We start from the raw sequence: 17,695 nt of genomic DNA on the forward strand, positions 1-17,695 counted from the left end.
GTGTGGCAGACCTCTCCTGACCTGCCAGCTGCTCCCCTCAGCAGTGTGCTTCGTGGATCTGCCTGTCCTGCCCCCCATTCTGTCTCTGGTGAATCCTCTCACCCTCCACATCTTTGGCCTGTACCCCAGTTCTGTATGAATAAATAAATCTTTAAAAAAACGTCTCTGGTTTATAGTTGTTCATTGTTTTCATTTTTACTCTACTACCTTTGTTTGTCACTCTTTTTTTTCCCTGCCTGATCCTTTATGCTCCTGCTATCAGTGAAACCATCCAATATTTTTCTTTTTCTTTCTGGCTTATTTCACTAAGCATGATCCCTTCCAGCTCCATGCATGTTGCTGCAAAAGGCATGAATTTATTTTTTTGATTGCTGAATAATATTCCATAGTGTATATATACCACATCTTTAAGTACCTAAATCTTAGTTTATCCACCCAGAATTTCAGTTCTGCTCTCCAAAGAAACTTAGAATTACTCTACAAAGTGTTTGCAATTTTAAAAGTTTCTAAAAACAATCTTACGTGGATGTTGAATGGTTTTCAGGCAACTAAATTCATAGTAGAAAGGTGTGCAGAAAATATTTGTTTGTTAATTCATCTCATAAAAGTTATTGCTCTTAAAATAAAAATTCTAAATTCTTAAAGTAACAGAACTTTACTGGATTAAAGTTCTTTTAAAATAATAGGCTGCCAAGTTTTTACTTCTTAAATATAATAGTTGCATTTTATAATCTTTTTAAACTTATCTATGAAATTATACTAAAATGGCATCATGGTTGCTGTTACAGGGTTTCCCTTTGTTCACAACTTACTGCAGACTGAAAATGAAATACAATAGTCACTGAAATACATTGCCCGTTGAAATGCACTTACACATTAAAACAATAAGACAGCAATGAATTATATCTCTATATAAAGAGAACTAAAACTACAAAACAACTATCACCTAAACAATTGCTTTCTTTTACCTAGAACTAAGTACTGATGTTCTTATTACATAATAAGGTTGTGTAGTTTATGCCTGGCCAGGAAATTTGACTGACAGTCAAAATCTTTCTTGCTTCACTCACCAAGCATTGCTCTCTGACTTAGGATATATTATCTCAGAAGAGTATTTTTATCTTTCCTGATCTGTCAATGCAGAGTGAGTACCTTTTCTAAATCCCTATGTGTATCCTTGATATGCTTGGTATCCCCATGTTTGGGGTCATTCTCTTGTCAGTTAATTCAATCCAAAAGTTTACATTACAATTAGAAATTTAATACAAAATCATTATGAAATACTTGTTATTTAAAAGGTTTCTAGAAAAGATGCTAATTGACAGTTTTGAAAATGATTCAAAATAAGCAGATATGGAATAAGAAATAATAGGGGGAAACATCTATAATTAAAATGGAACAATTCACAAATCATTGAAAAATTCATCAAATAACATGAGAAAAGTAGAATTGGTTTAAAATCAAAAGAGCATTGCATATGATGGCAAGTAAGAAATAAACTCTCCACTAATTATTCAGGAGCAGATAACTGCATTTCAAGTTTAAGAGAGAAAAATAAATCTGGAACTCTGACTAAAACTCTACAAGTGTTTAAAAAAGAGAGAGAAAGAAAAAAAGGAACATAACATGTCAAAAATAAGCAAATTTTGGAAATTATTTTATAAAGTATTTAAAAACTAAACATGTACCTGTATTTTGATGGAATGTTGAGAAGATATTAACTATGAAGGAAGCCAAAAGATGAGTTAGTAAGGTTTATAATATTATTTTATTTTAAAAAGTCAAATAAGCACAAAGAAAAATTATGAGGAATAATTTAGAATTATTAGTATATAGAAGACTAATATTGGCATTTAAAAGTAACTTTGGAAAAATTGCATAAAATGAAGACTTGAAGAGAGCTAATAAAAATGACCATTCGCTATATGGACAGATACCAGAAGATCTAAAATATGGAAAATCAGTGATCTTGAATAATTATGAGTAAGAGAAAAATACTCACTGATAAAGCAGAAGATTTCCATATATCTATATATGGACACATTAGCCACACTTGTTTCTATACTCACACAAGCCTGCACCAAAATGATACTACAGTAACAAAAAATCATATTAGTCCAGTCAAATAGAACTTAAAAGGAGACACTGAGGGCAAAAGATTGCAACAGAGTTTTAGAAGGAAGCTGGTGCACTGGGATATACAGTGATAAAAAAAAAAAAGTGAGGTTCAGAATGTGGGCACAGGATAAACCCGGAATATAAGGCCCTTTTTTTTTTTTTTCAGGTGTCCCATTACCACCCATACTTCCTACAATTCACTAAAAGGAATTAGGGGACTAGACATACCATTGTACGCCCAGCAAAAATTTATTACAATGATACAATATGTTTCAATAAGCAAAAGGACACAGGTGGCCTCTGGAGGAATGTCCAGCTTCCTATGCTCTCTCCCTCCTATAAGAGAAAATCAGCAACATATGTATGAGGGTTCTGGTAATGTAAACACCTTTTGTTCAGCCACTAGAAAAATTCCAGACTCTCAGGAGAAAAGCAACTATTCCCCATGAATCACAGTGTTTGTACAAACAACCAGGTGTAGTGAACCAAGCTTATCAGTTAGCAACAAGGAGAACATGTTGCAAGTCTGGGTACCAGATGCAGGCCAAGTTAGCTTGCCTGTGGGCCCTTCAAAGACAGCAGCCTCTGCGTGCTGCATTACTTCTCCATCTCCTCTCCAAATATTACCAAAGGACTTCTTTGTCAGATAAGAGGGGCTTGTTCCTTAATGAAATTGACCAAGGAAGTTTGAGACTGAGAACCCAGGCCTCATAGAAAATAGACATGAAGCACTAAATTAATGCAAGAGATTTCAATTTACTCCCATAGATTGAGTTGTGGGGTTCAGACCATTCTGCTGTCCAGAAGATTGGAAAATTCTACTTCAGAAAAAAGATTCTCAAAATAAAGAAATAAATAAAAAGATTATATTCTTTGTGTAAAGATTTCTCGATTAAAAAGTGATAAAGACTTTTAATGTATTTCTTCAAATTAAATAACTTGTATTAAATACTTGAGCCAATTTGGTCTAAAAATCTGCCTCTTTCTCCATTAGTATGGTTTATATGGAATTATTTCTTTCAGTGCAGTGCGCTCTTATTATCTGGTCTAACTGATTTAGAGTTTGTGCCAATTCAAGTTGAATCCCTTTCCTGTGATGTTTTAATTGAGCCCTAAGGACAGAAAGCAAGAAGTCTATACTCACAATTTCTCTCTCTTTCTCTCTGGTCGCATAGCTATAAGACAAGACTCACTGTGTAAACTGCCAAAAGAAACTCCTGGCTATGCACTTTGACCTAGTCCAAATGTGATTGTTCGACCAAATGAAAAAGTCCCTAGAACAAAATTAGTCAGCCTAGTCACTATATCCCCTTTCTAAATGCTCTATATTCTTCTTTATATTTACAAAATACATGCACACATGCATACACATATACTTACAGACTGGCACGTGCTCTGTGCAAGCCTATTCTTTCTAAGAATGAACACTACACATCTCCTGATTACAGTGATTATTCAGAGTCAATTTGAACTTCTCAACAAATAGGTTTCCCACTGCTGCCTCTTCCATTTCTCAGTTAGTAGTTCTTGCTTCTTAGTTTCTTTGGATCAAAAAATCAGAAAGAGCTTCAATGGAAGATTTCGACTCAGAGTGGTCCATGTCATTTTAAGTAAATGTTGGTTATGACTGTAGCGTGAGTGGCCAGTATTTGTATTTTGTAACTATGGTCTCAGAGCACCTCATTGAGGTCTCTCCATGAAGAGTAGTCTGGGATTCCTTAATACAAGGTCTTCCCGGGGCAACTGAGCTATTTAAAAGGCAAGGTAGCGCTCTAGGGCCACTGTTGCAGAACAAACTACTCCAAACTTAGCACCTTAAAACAACAAATATCATGTACTTGCTCCTGAAAGTTCTTAAACTTTGAATGTGAAATGTGGGCAAGACTACTCATAAAGTACAGTACCAACTGAAGTCACGCCCTAGGGACTGGATACTTCATTTATAAGACAGCATCCTCCACAAACTGACAGTTTGTTACAGGCTATTGACTGTGAACTCAGCTGTCACGATGGAGTGTGTGTGCGGGGGATGGAAGTCCCGTGTGGCCTTTGTACGGGCTCTTGGGCTTCCTTACAATATGGTGTCTGGAATTCAATAGTAAGTGTCCCATAAAAAGTAGGAAAATTTACGGCATTTTAAAAATATAGTCTCACAAATGAAAACATCACTAATCTCTATTCTAAAACATTATGTTGGCTATAAACATGCCATGAATATGCCAAAGGTAAAGGAGTGAGGCCCTTTCTAAAGAAAAAGTGGTAAATTAATATAATAAGGTGGAAAACTGGTCAGGCTATCTTTATCCAGTAGATTAGGGAGAGTAACTATAATCAAGAATAGTTCTGTTTTTCCAGCACAATACTCAATACTTTATCTGAAATAGCTAGTTAAAATAAGTTAACATTAGATTGATGTCACTTCAGATCAGGTTTTGTCACAAATGAGTCTGCCACATATTCATAGAAAATTAAAAATTCATTTTCACAGATTTTTGGGTTTTGCAAATAAGTAACTGTACAACATGAGTTGTACTTTTTAAGAAAAGATAAATACCTTGGTGATTTCTCATAAATACATAGCTCTAAAACCTATTTACTTTTTAATTTTTTATGTCAGAAATTTTTCAGCTTATATATTTTATATCTTGTTGGGAACTGAAAGCGAAATATTAACTTCTCAAGATTTCAAAGACTGAGGAAGAAATATATTTTCAAAATCATTTTCAATGGCCATGAAAAGTGTCCTTTACCCCACAATAATGAAGACTATGAAGATGAAAACAGTGGTGTTGGGGATGAGTGAAGCTTTCCACCAACACCAGTTCAACATGTCTATTTGGCAACACAAAGTTTTTTTTTTAAGATTTTTTATTTATGCTCACAGAACTGAGGTTTAGCCAAGAGGTATGGTGGGTGAGGAGAGGATTCACCAGAGACAGAGTGGGTTGCAGAACAGGCAAATCTACTGAAGTGAAGATCTACACTGCTGACGGGAGGAGCAGGTGGGTCAGGAAAGGTCTGCTACACTGTGTGTGTCAACTGCCTCTCTGGGAATCTAACTCCAACTGCAGTGGCTTTGGAGAGCTTCATAATGCAGTGCTTTAACCCCTTGTGCCACCAGGGAGAGCCTACACACATATGTTTATAAGGAATGTGAAAAGCCTTTTGCTGTTAGTAATGCTGATGAGGCTTATTGTAACTTCTTGAGTTTTTCCATGATAGTTGTTTTGAATTCTCTATCCATTGGCTTGTAATCTTCTGTGTTTTTAAGTATGGCTTATAGAAGGATGTCATTCTTTCTTTTAAGTTACCTTGGATTCTCAAATTGTTTGTTGATGTTTTCTCCTGTCTATAGATTTCTTTTGTTTACCACCTTTTTAATTATTTGTTGGTTTTTGTTTGTTTAAAATCTAGATCTTAGTAATTAGCTATTTATCATTTTCTTTTCCAGTAGGTGGTTCTATGTCTTTATTTTCTGCTTTCTATTGACTATTTTAGGGGCTTAGGCAACTGGAGATGAATATGAGATGCTCTTGTGTTACTGGAGAGGGAAGTATCATGGGGGAGTCAGTGGCTCTCTTGGATTTTCTGGGAGAGAACTGGTTCCCTCACAATGTTATCCATCTTTCTGGGATCCCAGATCTGAGATTAATTCAATAAACTATTAGCTATCTACATCTAGGTACCTATATAAATACTATATAATTCATACAATTGCCATAGGCTAGAGTGATTTCTCAGATGTGCTCTTGATGGGGTCCCTACCTTTGCAGCACCTCACCTTCTCCACTTTGAGATTCACTATGGGCAAGAGCATGGGCCTCTTTGCCATTTCTACTCCTCCCCAAAGCCTTTGGTCAGGCTAGCAGCCCTGTTCCTTCCACACCTCCTCAACTGTCGCTCCCTAAATCACTGCCACCACCTTCCATCAGATAGATATGCAGATAAATCCTCCTTACCCTTGAGCCATTTGTTGTGGATCTAATAAGTAGAAGAAGTATTTTAAGCCATCATGATGCTGACTTTCCACACAATATAATGTGTTTCTGAGTCAACTTTTTTTAGATATTTGAGATTTTAAAGAATCATTAAATATTAAATCCTGTAAGACATTTACATAATTAGTCCAATTTCACTATATATATATATATATATATATATATATATATATATAGTAACAAAGCACAAAGCAGTTAGCTGATTTGACCAATCACATTTTTATTATTGATGTAGAAATTTCCATCACTTGATTTTTCTCAGTAAACCCACTTAAACTAAAACAAATGGATACTTTAAACTTTAAACATAAAAGATAGCTGTGATGAAGTTGACTTCCACACATTTCACAAATAAAGGGAATTTCTTTCAAAATTTTTCTTTAACAAGACCTTTCATAACATTTTTAATCAAAGATTTATTGATATGCAGTTTTCCTAATAAATGAATCCTGAGATGATACTATCCACTCTGTTTAGTAACAAAATTAAATTAAGAAAAATATGCTGATAAAATATTTAATATTTGAATTTAAACTCTAGCAACAAAAATAAATTATAAAAGATTTCCCCCCCCTAAAATGAACCTAATGGTTTTGTGCAATTTGGGTCAGACACATAATTTTATGGAGTATAAATAACAAACAAAATACTATTTATTTTTTCCTTTTTTGAAGTATTATTGATAAACTTCCTAACAATCATCACACTTAACACCCTTTTTGAATGCTTTTTGAGTGATAAGTGCTATTTTACTTTCATTTTGAAAAATTATCTATTGTACTTGTATTCAAATTTCATAATAATCCAACTCAGTTTTTAGCAGTTTGACAGAAGTGCTCTTTCACTCAATATTTTACCATAACATACAAGCTACAAGTCATATATCCACCTCCTTGAACTTTTTTTCCTTTCCCCCACTACTTTATTTCTCCAGAAGAGAAAAATAAAGCTGATGCAACACTTTTGATATTAAGCTCATCTAGGTTTATAAGAATATAGAATGGTGTTATTTTGCTTTGAGGTTTTTTTCCCCCCTTTTGGAATTTGTAACATTGGTTCTTGCCTCAATTTTGTCTAGACTTGAAGTCCTCTTGCCTATTGTATATGTCTTGCAGGACACACAGAGTCTGAGAATGTGACAGAGGAGTCCTTCCACGTCTGGGAATGTGACAGAGAACATAATATGTCTATTTTTAAATCTTCAAAATTTTCTTGGTAGCTGAAACCTTGAGACTAGACTGGAATTATCTCATTGTTGGAGCTTACCTAACACCCAGTTATCCTTTCCTCATGTTGCACATTTGAATATCACTTCTGTCATTTATGTGCTTCCTGCAATATCGTCATAAACCACCATCACTTCCACACTCACTCTCCAACCACAATCCTCTAACTAAATGATAACCTAGTGGCTGGAAAGAGTTTTTAAAGGCTAAACTAAATTCCATTCCGTAAAGTAACTGAATGAAATCTTTGTGAGTTTGAGTAGTTAAATAACATCCATAGGAATGGAGACTAGAAAAATTCATTAGGACAAACAAACCAAGAGACTGAATTCTCATACTTGGGGAGATGATCAGAGGACTTTTGTTGCCTCTAAATGACATTTATACAACAAAGATAAACATATTAGCTCCACTCCACTTTCCAATGTATTCCAGTGGATTCTTCACCTGAGATTCAATTGAACTGACTGTGTTTATCAAATATTTCCTATATAAAGGGATCTGTATTTGTTACCTTTTTTCTGTCAAACTCTGTAATAGGTAATATGACATAGAAGTACATACCATGCCTTCCTTCCTTAAGGGACTCACAGTTTATTAGAAAAGAAAGGCACCAACAATAGTACTGAAAAGTTCTATATTGGAAATATGGCCAGAATTATTGGGAATCCAAAAAAGGACCAAAATCCAGCCTGAAAATTAAAACATTGTTTCTTTGAAAGGAAAGAAAAGTTTGCTGAATGAAAATGGGTAGATACAAAAGAGGAAGGAAATAAAGACATTCAACAGGTAAAGAACTTTAAACGATCACAAATTGTTTTGTGCTGAGAATACATATAATGGTGTGACATGAGATGTGGTTAGGGAAATAATATCATGGAATAATCTGAACAGTCTTATGTTACCAGTCAATAGAATGTGAGATTTAGCTACAAACAATAAAAATATGTTGTATTATTGAACTATGTAGCCAGGGGAAAGGAACTACTTTCAATTTAAAGATTCTGGAAGCATCATTATTAATTAGAATTCTAAAGGAACATAGTTGTCATAGAACTGAGAAGGGAACTAAGAAATTATTTAAAAGTGATTTAGACCTCGGATTTAGCATCCCAAAGAAAAGAAGTGCTTTTGTGATGATTCTATCTTTGTATAACTGTTCTGATATAGATTAGATAGGGAAAGAAGAAAGTTAGGGAGAAAAATAATGTAAAGAACCTACATTAATTAAGGAGGGTTTTATTAAAGTAGATATTAAGATGCCTAGGAGATACTCAGGAAATAGTAACAATAAATATATGCATATATACCAATATCCAATAATACAAGTCAAGAAACACCTTTGGATTAGAAAGTCATATTATGGGCCAGTAAGTAAAGCTCCTATCACAAAATTATACAAAAAAAAAAAAAACAGATAAGAGAGGGGTTAATTTAATGATGCTTCTTCCCTGAGACTTTCAGTCATGAAGGCATTTGTGGTGTTCAACAAGATTTATTGGAAACTGTTAAGGGATTCACTCTGCCTGTGTTTTAAAGATGAATAGATCTAGCCTCTATTTTCAAGTGCTCACACTCCTAGCAAAGTGCTTACATGTGAACAAATGATTGAATGTAAAGAGTAAATAATAGAGACTAGTTGTATAGTTGGTACTATACAATGACTCAGTGGTTACTTACTCCATAATTTAGCTTTCTTAGAAGACAGAGTCTTAAGTAGACAATGTCAGTAAAAATTTCACATGTGAGGGATAATATGCAATAAAAGTCTTGAATAACTCTATAAATATATTTAAAATTTTTATTTAATAAAGGAAAACAGGGCCCTCCCTAGTGATGCAATGGGTTAAAGTACAGCACTGTAAACTGGCTGCAGAAGCTTCATGCTGGTTCAATCCCCAGCCCCAGAGGTGATCCACATGGCACAGCAGACCTCTCCTATCTCACCCACTGCTCCCCTCAGCTGTGTACTTCATCAGTCAGCCTGTTCTGCTCCCCACTCTATCTCTGGTGAATCTTCTCACTGCCTCTGCACCTCTGGCCTGTACCCCACTTCTGTATGCATAAATTAATAAATCTTAAAAAAAATAAATAACTACCATTATAAAAAAATATATTGATATTTGAATCACATATCATTGGGATGATAATTTTCTAACCTTTGATTAAGATTCATCTTATATTTCTTCTCTAATCATCATTGTGATTAATTTTTGCAATGTCTATATTTCTATTTCGATTCTTTTCTTTTTTATAGTATCTTTATAGTTCAGAACACCTTCACAAAGACAGACAGTATGTTCAGTATTTCTTAAGAGTTTGGAAGTTTAGCACAACTAATCTTGATAATGGATAGAAACAAAGAAGGAAACATGGCAGCTAAGGAAATGAGCTACATGGGAACTGAAAGGAGAGAGTGTAACAGACATTAATAGGCACTCTTTTTCTTTCCTTTTTTTTTTTTACGAAGCCCATTAAACCTTCAAAAATAGAATGATTCATCCCACAGCTCTGTATAACTATATAAACAATGAAAACATGATGTAATGAAATGGAGCACTACTGGGGCCTCCCAGACTCAATACCCCCAAATCACTAACAAACAAGTGCAGAGCAATAAAGCAGCTGGGTGACCAGGTAAATACATCCCAGCACTATCGTCTCAAACCTTTTGATCCATTTAAGCCTGAAAATGTCAATCCCAAAAAATTCAGAAATGTTTTATATCAAGAGGAGCCAAAGGAAAATCTCTTTGCATTTTCAAATACCATATTTAGACATTGACTAGTAAATGTTTTATTTAGAAAAATGATTAATCATTCTGCAAGACTTATAAAATACTTATAAGAGGGAAAAAATCCTTTAAGTTGGAAAATTCCTCTCAAAGGAATTCTAAATGTCACAAAGAACATACTGGACTAATTTTTTTTTTTTTAATCCTCTTTGCATCACAGTGTATAACTCACATCTGGGTTGCAACAGAGTGACTGAGGCTGTTTAGGGATCATCACTATCAGAGACAGAAAAATGTATCTGTAGCGAAGTGGGGCCCAGATCTCCCTGAAGTAATCCCTTGAATCCAGCCTCCCACTGAAGCCAGAGAAATGCAGCCAAACCATAAAAGCATTTTTGTGTGGATGCATAGCTTCCTCCTCCAGAGGACTGCCAGTGAGAACGGAGACTTTGTAGGTAGTATTTTCCCATCGCTTCTGTCCCCTTCCACCAGTCAGCTTCTGGACCAACTTTAAAAGGTTAGACAAGATAAACGGCTTTCTCTTAACCTCCGTATGAGTGGAGAGAGTGTGCTACAATCCTTGCGCTGAAATGAAGGATTTATCGTTTCCTACCGGTAGTTTAGGTTTATGTTCTGGGCCTCAAGGCAAGATTTCTGAGACAGCTTCAGTGCCCTCACCGTCTGATCTCGCTACATTTCCTCCTACTGGTCTTCTTTAACATTCAGTCCCGCTAAAACAACGTTCTTCTAATCCCAGAGCCTGTAGAAAATACGGCCAGTCTAGGAGGTGCAAGAGGACTTTGTGGGACGCCGCGGGTAAATTAGAAGCAGAAGGGGAAAACAGAGAGTAGGAGGACAACGGAAAAGAATCCAAAAGCAGAACAACAAACAAGCATCCGATTCAGTTGCTTTAAATATCTTCTTCCTCCTCTCAGACTTCCAAGAAGCAATCGTGTATTAATTTTTGCCTTTCATTTTGGGCATATGCTGTAGAGCTCAGATGTCACCGATAGCAGAATAAGCCAGTCTGGAGTCCTGCTGGAAGGCAGGCGCTGCTGCAGAGTTGGGAAGAAGATTGGGGAGCAGGAGCACACCGCCCTGGGGTCCGTCCCCAGCATTGAACGATGCGTGTGGTTACGTTTAATTCCAAGGTGTACATCACAGTTTGATCCTGGCAAAATTTATATCTGTCAAGAACAACTAAAACTTTTCTTTGCCGTAAGATAGTTTCTCAGTATGGATAAAACAAAATATTCTCGATAAACTTTCTACAAAGTATCCAAAATCTAGAGCTAATGCTCCATAACGTCAACCAATCTTACAACCAACTCAAAATAACTCTCTAAAGGCAGAATGTATCAAAGTATCTTAAAGGACAAACGTATTTCTTGAGAAAACAAAGTGTTAGCACAAAATAGTAAATACATGGCCAGGTTTTATATACTTCCATAGTCTACGATAGATTCTTCTTTGTAATCTGCTTACTCTATAAGTATAATTTTATCCATTTCCTTAAACACCAATGTATTTAAAAATTATCCGTGTCAGTATTTTTATTTTAAAAATTCTATTTTGTTGAAGTTCTTATTTGCTTTTTTGTTTGCGCATTAGCAGTGACATCATAATTTTTTTTTTCTTACACATTTAAGAGTCATTTCTATTTCTTTTTCTCTCTGGTGACAATGTTTGTGCCTTAGTATTCTTTATTTCTCACCCTGTTTCATGACTTTTAAGAGCTGTTCATATAGTCAGAAAATTAACCCAATGCTTAACTTATGAATTTGAAATCCTTTTTTTCTGTGATGTTGTTTTACTTTTTTTATAGTACACTTAACATAGACTTTTTTTTTTCAAAAACCATTCAGTTTTAGAAATATAATGTCATGTAGGATTTTTGTGTGATGTTATACTCACATATATTTCCTTAACAAGGATTCAAAAGCAGGAACCATGTTCATCTTTATAATTCCACACAGTGTCTGGTGCATACTAAACATTCAATAAGTGGTTTCAAACCCAATGACAGAGATTTTTATCTGTGTTGGTCATTGAAATGTACCCAACACCTAATTAGAGGTTGGTTCTGATTCTCACAAAATATTTGCTGAATGAATGCATGAATAAGTAACTCAAAAGCATTCCAAGAAGAAAACATTAATTATTGTTTTTTATGTTTTATGTTTTTAAATAATACAGTGTTATGGATTTCCTTATTTCTCATGTTGAATAGTATTTGTTTGATCATGTATGCAAGAATGTTATTCTTTCTCTTTCTATATATACATTAATATATATAGTATATGTGTGGAACATAAGAGATATAGATATTTCTTAGCTATTCATTCATTGTTTCTCATTTGTTGTGTTGTGATGAACATGGAGATAGATCTTTAATATTTTGTTCTTATTTCCTCTGAATATATAGCCAGAAATGGGATTTCTAGATTATATGGTAGATCTATTTTTGAGTTTTAGAGTCATCCAGATGTTTTCCAATGTACTGCAGCAATATCACATTCCCATCAACAGTGTACAGAGTCCCCTTTTCTGCACATCCTCACAGCCATTTGTCATCTCTTGTCCTTTTGATGGTCATTCCAACAGGTGTGCATGAAGTGATAGCTCATTGTGGTTTTGATTTTCATTCCCTTGATGATTAGCAATGTTAAGAAGCCTTTCACATATCTGCTGGCCATTTGTCTTCTCTGGAATATTGCACTTTTAAATTGGCTTATTGGGTTTTGGTAATTGATTTGTATTTCTTTACATATTTTGAATGTTAACCCTTTATTAGACACACTGTTTGAAGACATCTCCCACATCATAGTAGTAGTTGCCTAGTAGTTTTCTTGACAGTTGCCTTTGCTGTGAAAAAGCTTCTACAATAATGTCTAATAATTTTTATGAACTGCTTACATTTAAGTGATAATTCAGATTTTGAATTCTGTTTTGTATAATTTGTACATTTTATTTCATGCTAACAAGTACCCACCCAAAGTTCTAATTATTTAAGGCTTTTGTTATTTTTAGAAAATTTTAATTTTGTATATGTTAATTATTCTGTAGTGAGCTTCAACTTTCTACTCAACTCAACTTCAAAATTTTCAGATGGCTTTATACTTATGGCAAAACCATATTGTTATCACTCACAACAATGCCATTGTCACCTTATGCAAAATTTCCAAGGTGACACTAAATTTAGTTCTGTGCCTCTGCCTTTTCATGAACCAATTTTATTCTGTTTATTTTCATTTATTTACCAAACTTTCCTGAGTGATTATGTGTCAGGCACTGTTTTGGTTTAGGTACTGAAAAGCTGTACAGCACAGCAGCGTGAAAAGATTAAAAAGTAATAAGAATGATGATTATATTGATGAATGACATGATGACAAAAGGAACAGAAAAGAAGGAAGGAGAGGAGGGGGAGAGAAAAAACAGACAAGAGAAAGAAAGGAGAGAGACATAGGAAGAAAAAAAAAGTAAGGAGGGGAACAAAACAAACACCTTGTTCTTTTGGGTTTGACATTCAAATGGATAGACACAATAAAATAAATAACTAAAAAATTAGCATATTAAGAGTAATAATTGTTATGAAATAAAAATAAAACATAGCAGAAGTGGGTGTAGAGGTTATTGAAAGTGTGGCAATTTTAATATATTGGCCATCAAAGATGTCATTGACAAAGGGTTGGTGGAGCTAACACCTGAAAAGTGAGCGAACGAATCATTAAATCTATGGTAGAAAAAATAACCACCAAGTAATTGCATATTTCAGGAGTTACCAGGAAAATGCTGTGACTGAAGCAGAGTCAGCAAGTTGGGAAGAGAAAAAATGTAAGAAGGATAAAAGAATGCGAGGGGTTGCATCATACCGTGAAAAGAGGAAGAATTGGAGGATTTTATGAGAATGTGATGTGTTTTATGCATTAAACAATAATGATGACAAATGTGTTAAAATAAATACATGGTTTAGTGAATAAACATAAGACAACCAAGTAGGAGGTAAGGAGCAATGGTAGCTTAGAAATAAATGTCAGAGGTAAACTCGAGAGAAATGATGTATCACTGAGACATTTTGGAGGTAAAGACAGTCTAAGATGGACTACCAAAATGAACATTGGATATTAGAAAGGAAAACATGAAAGATAACAAGATTTTTGGTAAAAATAAAATAGCAAATGGGATTGTTATTAAGCATATTGGGAAGAATATAAAAAAATAGACTTGGGGAAAATATCAGGATTGCTAAGAATTCTTGTGCATTCCACATCTGTATCACAGATGGGCAAATTAAAATATTAAAAACTAGAACCAATTACTATTTTGCTACAATAATTATAATATTCATTAAGACTTCACAAACATTCCAGCTTTCTTTCCAAGCATCTGGTAGTATTATACTTCTCCCTCCATCTTGAAGTTAGCTATAGCCAAGTGACTAGCTACAGTCAATGGAGCCTCCATCACATGGGAGCTCTGTCAACCTGAGTCCTTAGCAACCACAAGGAGCAAAGTTCTTCTATTTCCCTCTGTTGAACATGTAGCTAGAATAAAAACTAAATTTTGTTGGATCAAACCACTGTCATGTTGCTTGTGTGGCCTTTTCATGGCATAGTTACAATATAGCATATTCCAGCAGGTAATACCTGGAATTTCTATAGAAATTAATATACAACATTAACACATAACATTGCTAGTAACAAGCTAGTGAACAACAAGAAAGTGTTACTGGGAGCTGGAAGGATGATACCAGTGATACTTTGGGTGAATTTGTTGCCTGAAATAATTTGAAAGGAAGATACTCCATAGAGGATTAGTAGCTTTAGTGAAGATGAGAAAGTGATGTTTCTTGTGTGTGCCGGTTGTTGTTGGTTTCATTTGGTAAGGTATTATGAGAAAGAGAGAAGTTCAGAAAAGAATGCCATTTTAGGCAAAACAAAAGACAAATAAAGGAGTATAGTTAACACCCACAAATAAAAGATCTTTTTCAACTTGTAAAAGAGAAACTGAGAATTATAAAGGTGAATTAAAACTCATCAAGGATATAGTTTTCAAACATTGCTAAAACCTCTGAATATATTGAGAAAAAAAAGAGCAAGTTAAAATGAAAGGTTTGATCTTTCCCATTTAGAAATGGGGTTTTGGGGGGGGGAAGATGAATGCGTAGTAGATTCCTAATTAAAGGTGGAGACATGAGAACTTCAGCAAAATGAGTTAGTATATTTAAAAATGAACTGTGTGTGGTTGTGGGCACTTAGAACTGAATGAATCTAGTAGATCTGATACTTGTATGTTGCCAGCAAAGTTTCCTACCAAAAAAAAGCACATATTTGAACTGATAACGGTCAGGGCTGTTGAAGGCATGTAACAATTTTAGGTGTCTAGCTGTCCACAGTTAAGGAGCCGCTTGAGAGAACATCTCAGCACTCAATGGCAGAAAAAAAAAATTCAGAATCTATTTTAGATGCGGTTAAAGGGTAGAAGAAAAGAATCTTCTAGCACAACAGCTCAAGCACTAAGATGGGATACTGAGCAAGGAGCTCTGCCTGTGAGCAGAATCAGAATCAAAGACTTTCTATCCCCACTGTAAAGACTAGGCTTAACTGGATTTCAGAATTTCCCTTCCCTTGAAGCTGCTGTTTTCCCCATGCTTTCCTTTTCCTAAAAGGAAATACTTATATTGCTCATCCCATCCCTCTTCCACCATTGCGTGATGAATACAGGGGAGATAAACTTCTCCAGGACAGTCGTAGACCTTAAGCGTCAGAGTCATGTTCAGGCCTGGTAAGCAGACTAACGAGCATCACTGAGAGATTTTGGATGCAATGTCTTGATGGAAATTTTGAGTAAGAGGTAGCCAAATATTTGGGGAACAGAAAGATAAACTATGATGCTCATTATGGCTGCGTACTTTGGCCAATAAAAACTAACTGAAAGTGAGATAATTCATTTCTAGGTGGAAGCTTTGAGAGTGTGGGACTTTCAAATGTGGGATATATTTGTAAATAGTTGGTACATCAGGAACCCTACAGTAATCCAAGCCTTTCCTTGAGTCTAATCAAAGGATTAGTATGATTCAGGCAAAGATTGAATCCTTGTGGAAAATTGTCCATGCTGAGTTTCCCTCGCATTTTCTTTTTCCTTAATCTGTCATTATGAAAGTATATGAGGTAATTCATATATAAAAAGTATAAAAGTGTAACTCTTCCATGTGCAAGAGAGGATGGAAACACTTGAAAGCAGGCCTAATGACTGCCATGGGATGCCTTTCCTAAGAGAAGGAGACTAGCCCTGAGGTATTACAGTTTCAGTATCCCTCCCCACAGTAAAAGCAAAATAAAAGTGCAGACCCTCTCCACTACCAGTACCAGATCTACTGGGAGGGAGGAAAAAGCTGAAGTTTCAATCAGAAATGAATTAGAATTTTAAAATCAACTCATTTTATGTAATCAAAAGCAAACAATATGTTAGAGATTCTGAATCAGCCCTAAAGTGACAGATACCAATTTTAATCTGTCCAATATGCCCAAGATACAAGAAAGAGAAATTTATCCCGGCATGGTTTCAGTCAGTGAATAGAGAAAAACAGACGGTTTCATATTGATTCCCCACTGAATTTAGAATTTGAAAAAGCAGTTACAGCTGTGACCCCATTTGAGAACTGTTGTGCAAAGATAAATGTGGACTTTGGAAGAGATGGATGTGGGAAATACTAATGGATGTGATACAGTTGAAAGCATATATAGAATTTTTTAAATCTCCCACCAGAATATAAAGTATACTCAAAATTTTTAGGAAAAAATAGGATGAGAACAAGCTTGAGCACTTGCCCAATAGAGGGAATTTGACTATCATTACCAGATAAAGAACAAAAGTAGAGGACCACAGAAATGGGTTTTTAAAGTCCCTATCTCAAACCTGCAAGTTCCAAACAGGAAACCTCTTCCTAAAAAAGAATGGCCAGGATGCCAGGGCCCTAGAAAATGTCTCATTGACCCCATATCTAAACCTGCTGGCTGAGTCGGTGGCTGCTGTGTTGATGCAATCATGGGTAAGTATGTCCCCTTGGATGCAAGCAGTGACTTATCCACCAGCGCGTCTACTCTCCAAGAATGGCATCCCCACATGCTAGAGCTTTAGGGACAGAATGAATGTCTCCACTCATTAATCAGATTCTGGATGTGTTGAATACAAGAGATCATTTCAGCTTGGGGAATTAGTGTCAGAAGGCTGGTTGAAAGGTGTCTGTGTACATACAACCCTTAGCAATAGACTGATCAGTAGGAAGTGTTCTGGCCAGAGCAGATTCGTGGGATAAGATGGTCTCTTTAAAATAAACGAGACAACAATTGCGATCACTGGTTTTGCTAGGAGGTTAACCTAATTAAACTCTGACACTTCTCTCCTTTTCTTTCACCAGTAAAATAAAGAGCAGGGAAGAGAGTGGTGGTTCACATCCAGGACCTGAAAGAGAAGTGTCAAATTGATGATTTCAGGGGAAATGGTTAGAATTTCTAACCAGGTAGGTTGTAATAGATGAGACATTATTAGAGCAACTGAAAGTTCACAAGTTGCCTTTTCAACTTTTGGAAGCCTAATAGAAACATTGCTCATGAATT

General features: G+C 35.2%; 1 protein-coding gene across 1 annotated transcript in view; it reads left to right on the forward strand.

Moving 5' to 3' along the window:
- The window catches only part of YOD1 (YOD1 deubiquitinase), a 120,582-nt gene that overhangs the window by 24,236 nt on the left and 78,651 nt on the right, over positions 1-17,695 (forward strand). Inside the window, 1 exon segment of the mRNA XM_012730783.1 lies at positions 11,070-11,294. Coding sequence (XP_012586237.1) covers positions 11,070-11,294 — 225 coding nt within the window.

Source organism: Condylura cristata, unplaced genomic scaffold, assembly GCF_000260355.1.
Source record: "Condylura cristata isolate star-nosed mole 26May11 unplaced genomic scaffold, ConCri1.0 scaffold00001, whole genome shotgun sequence".
Classification (NCBI taxonomy): Eukaryota; Metazoa; Chordata; class Mammalia; order Eulipotyphla; family Talpidae; genus Condylura; species Condylura cristata.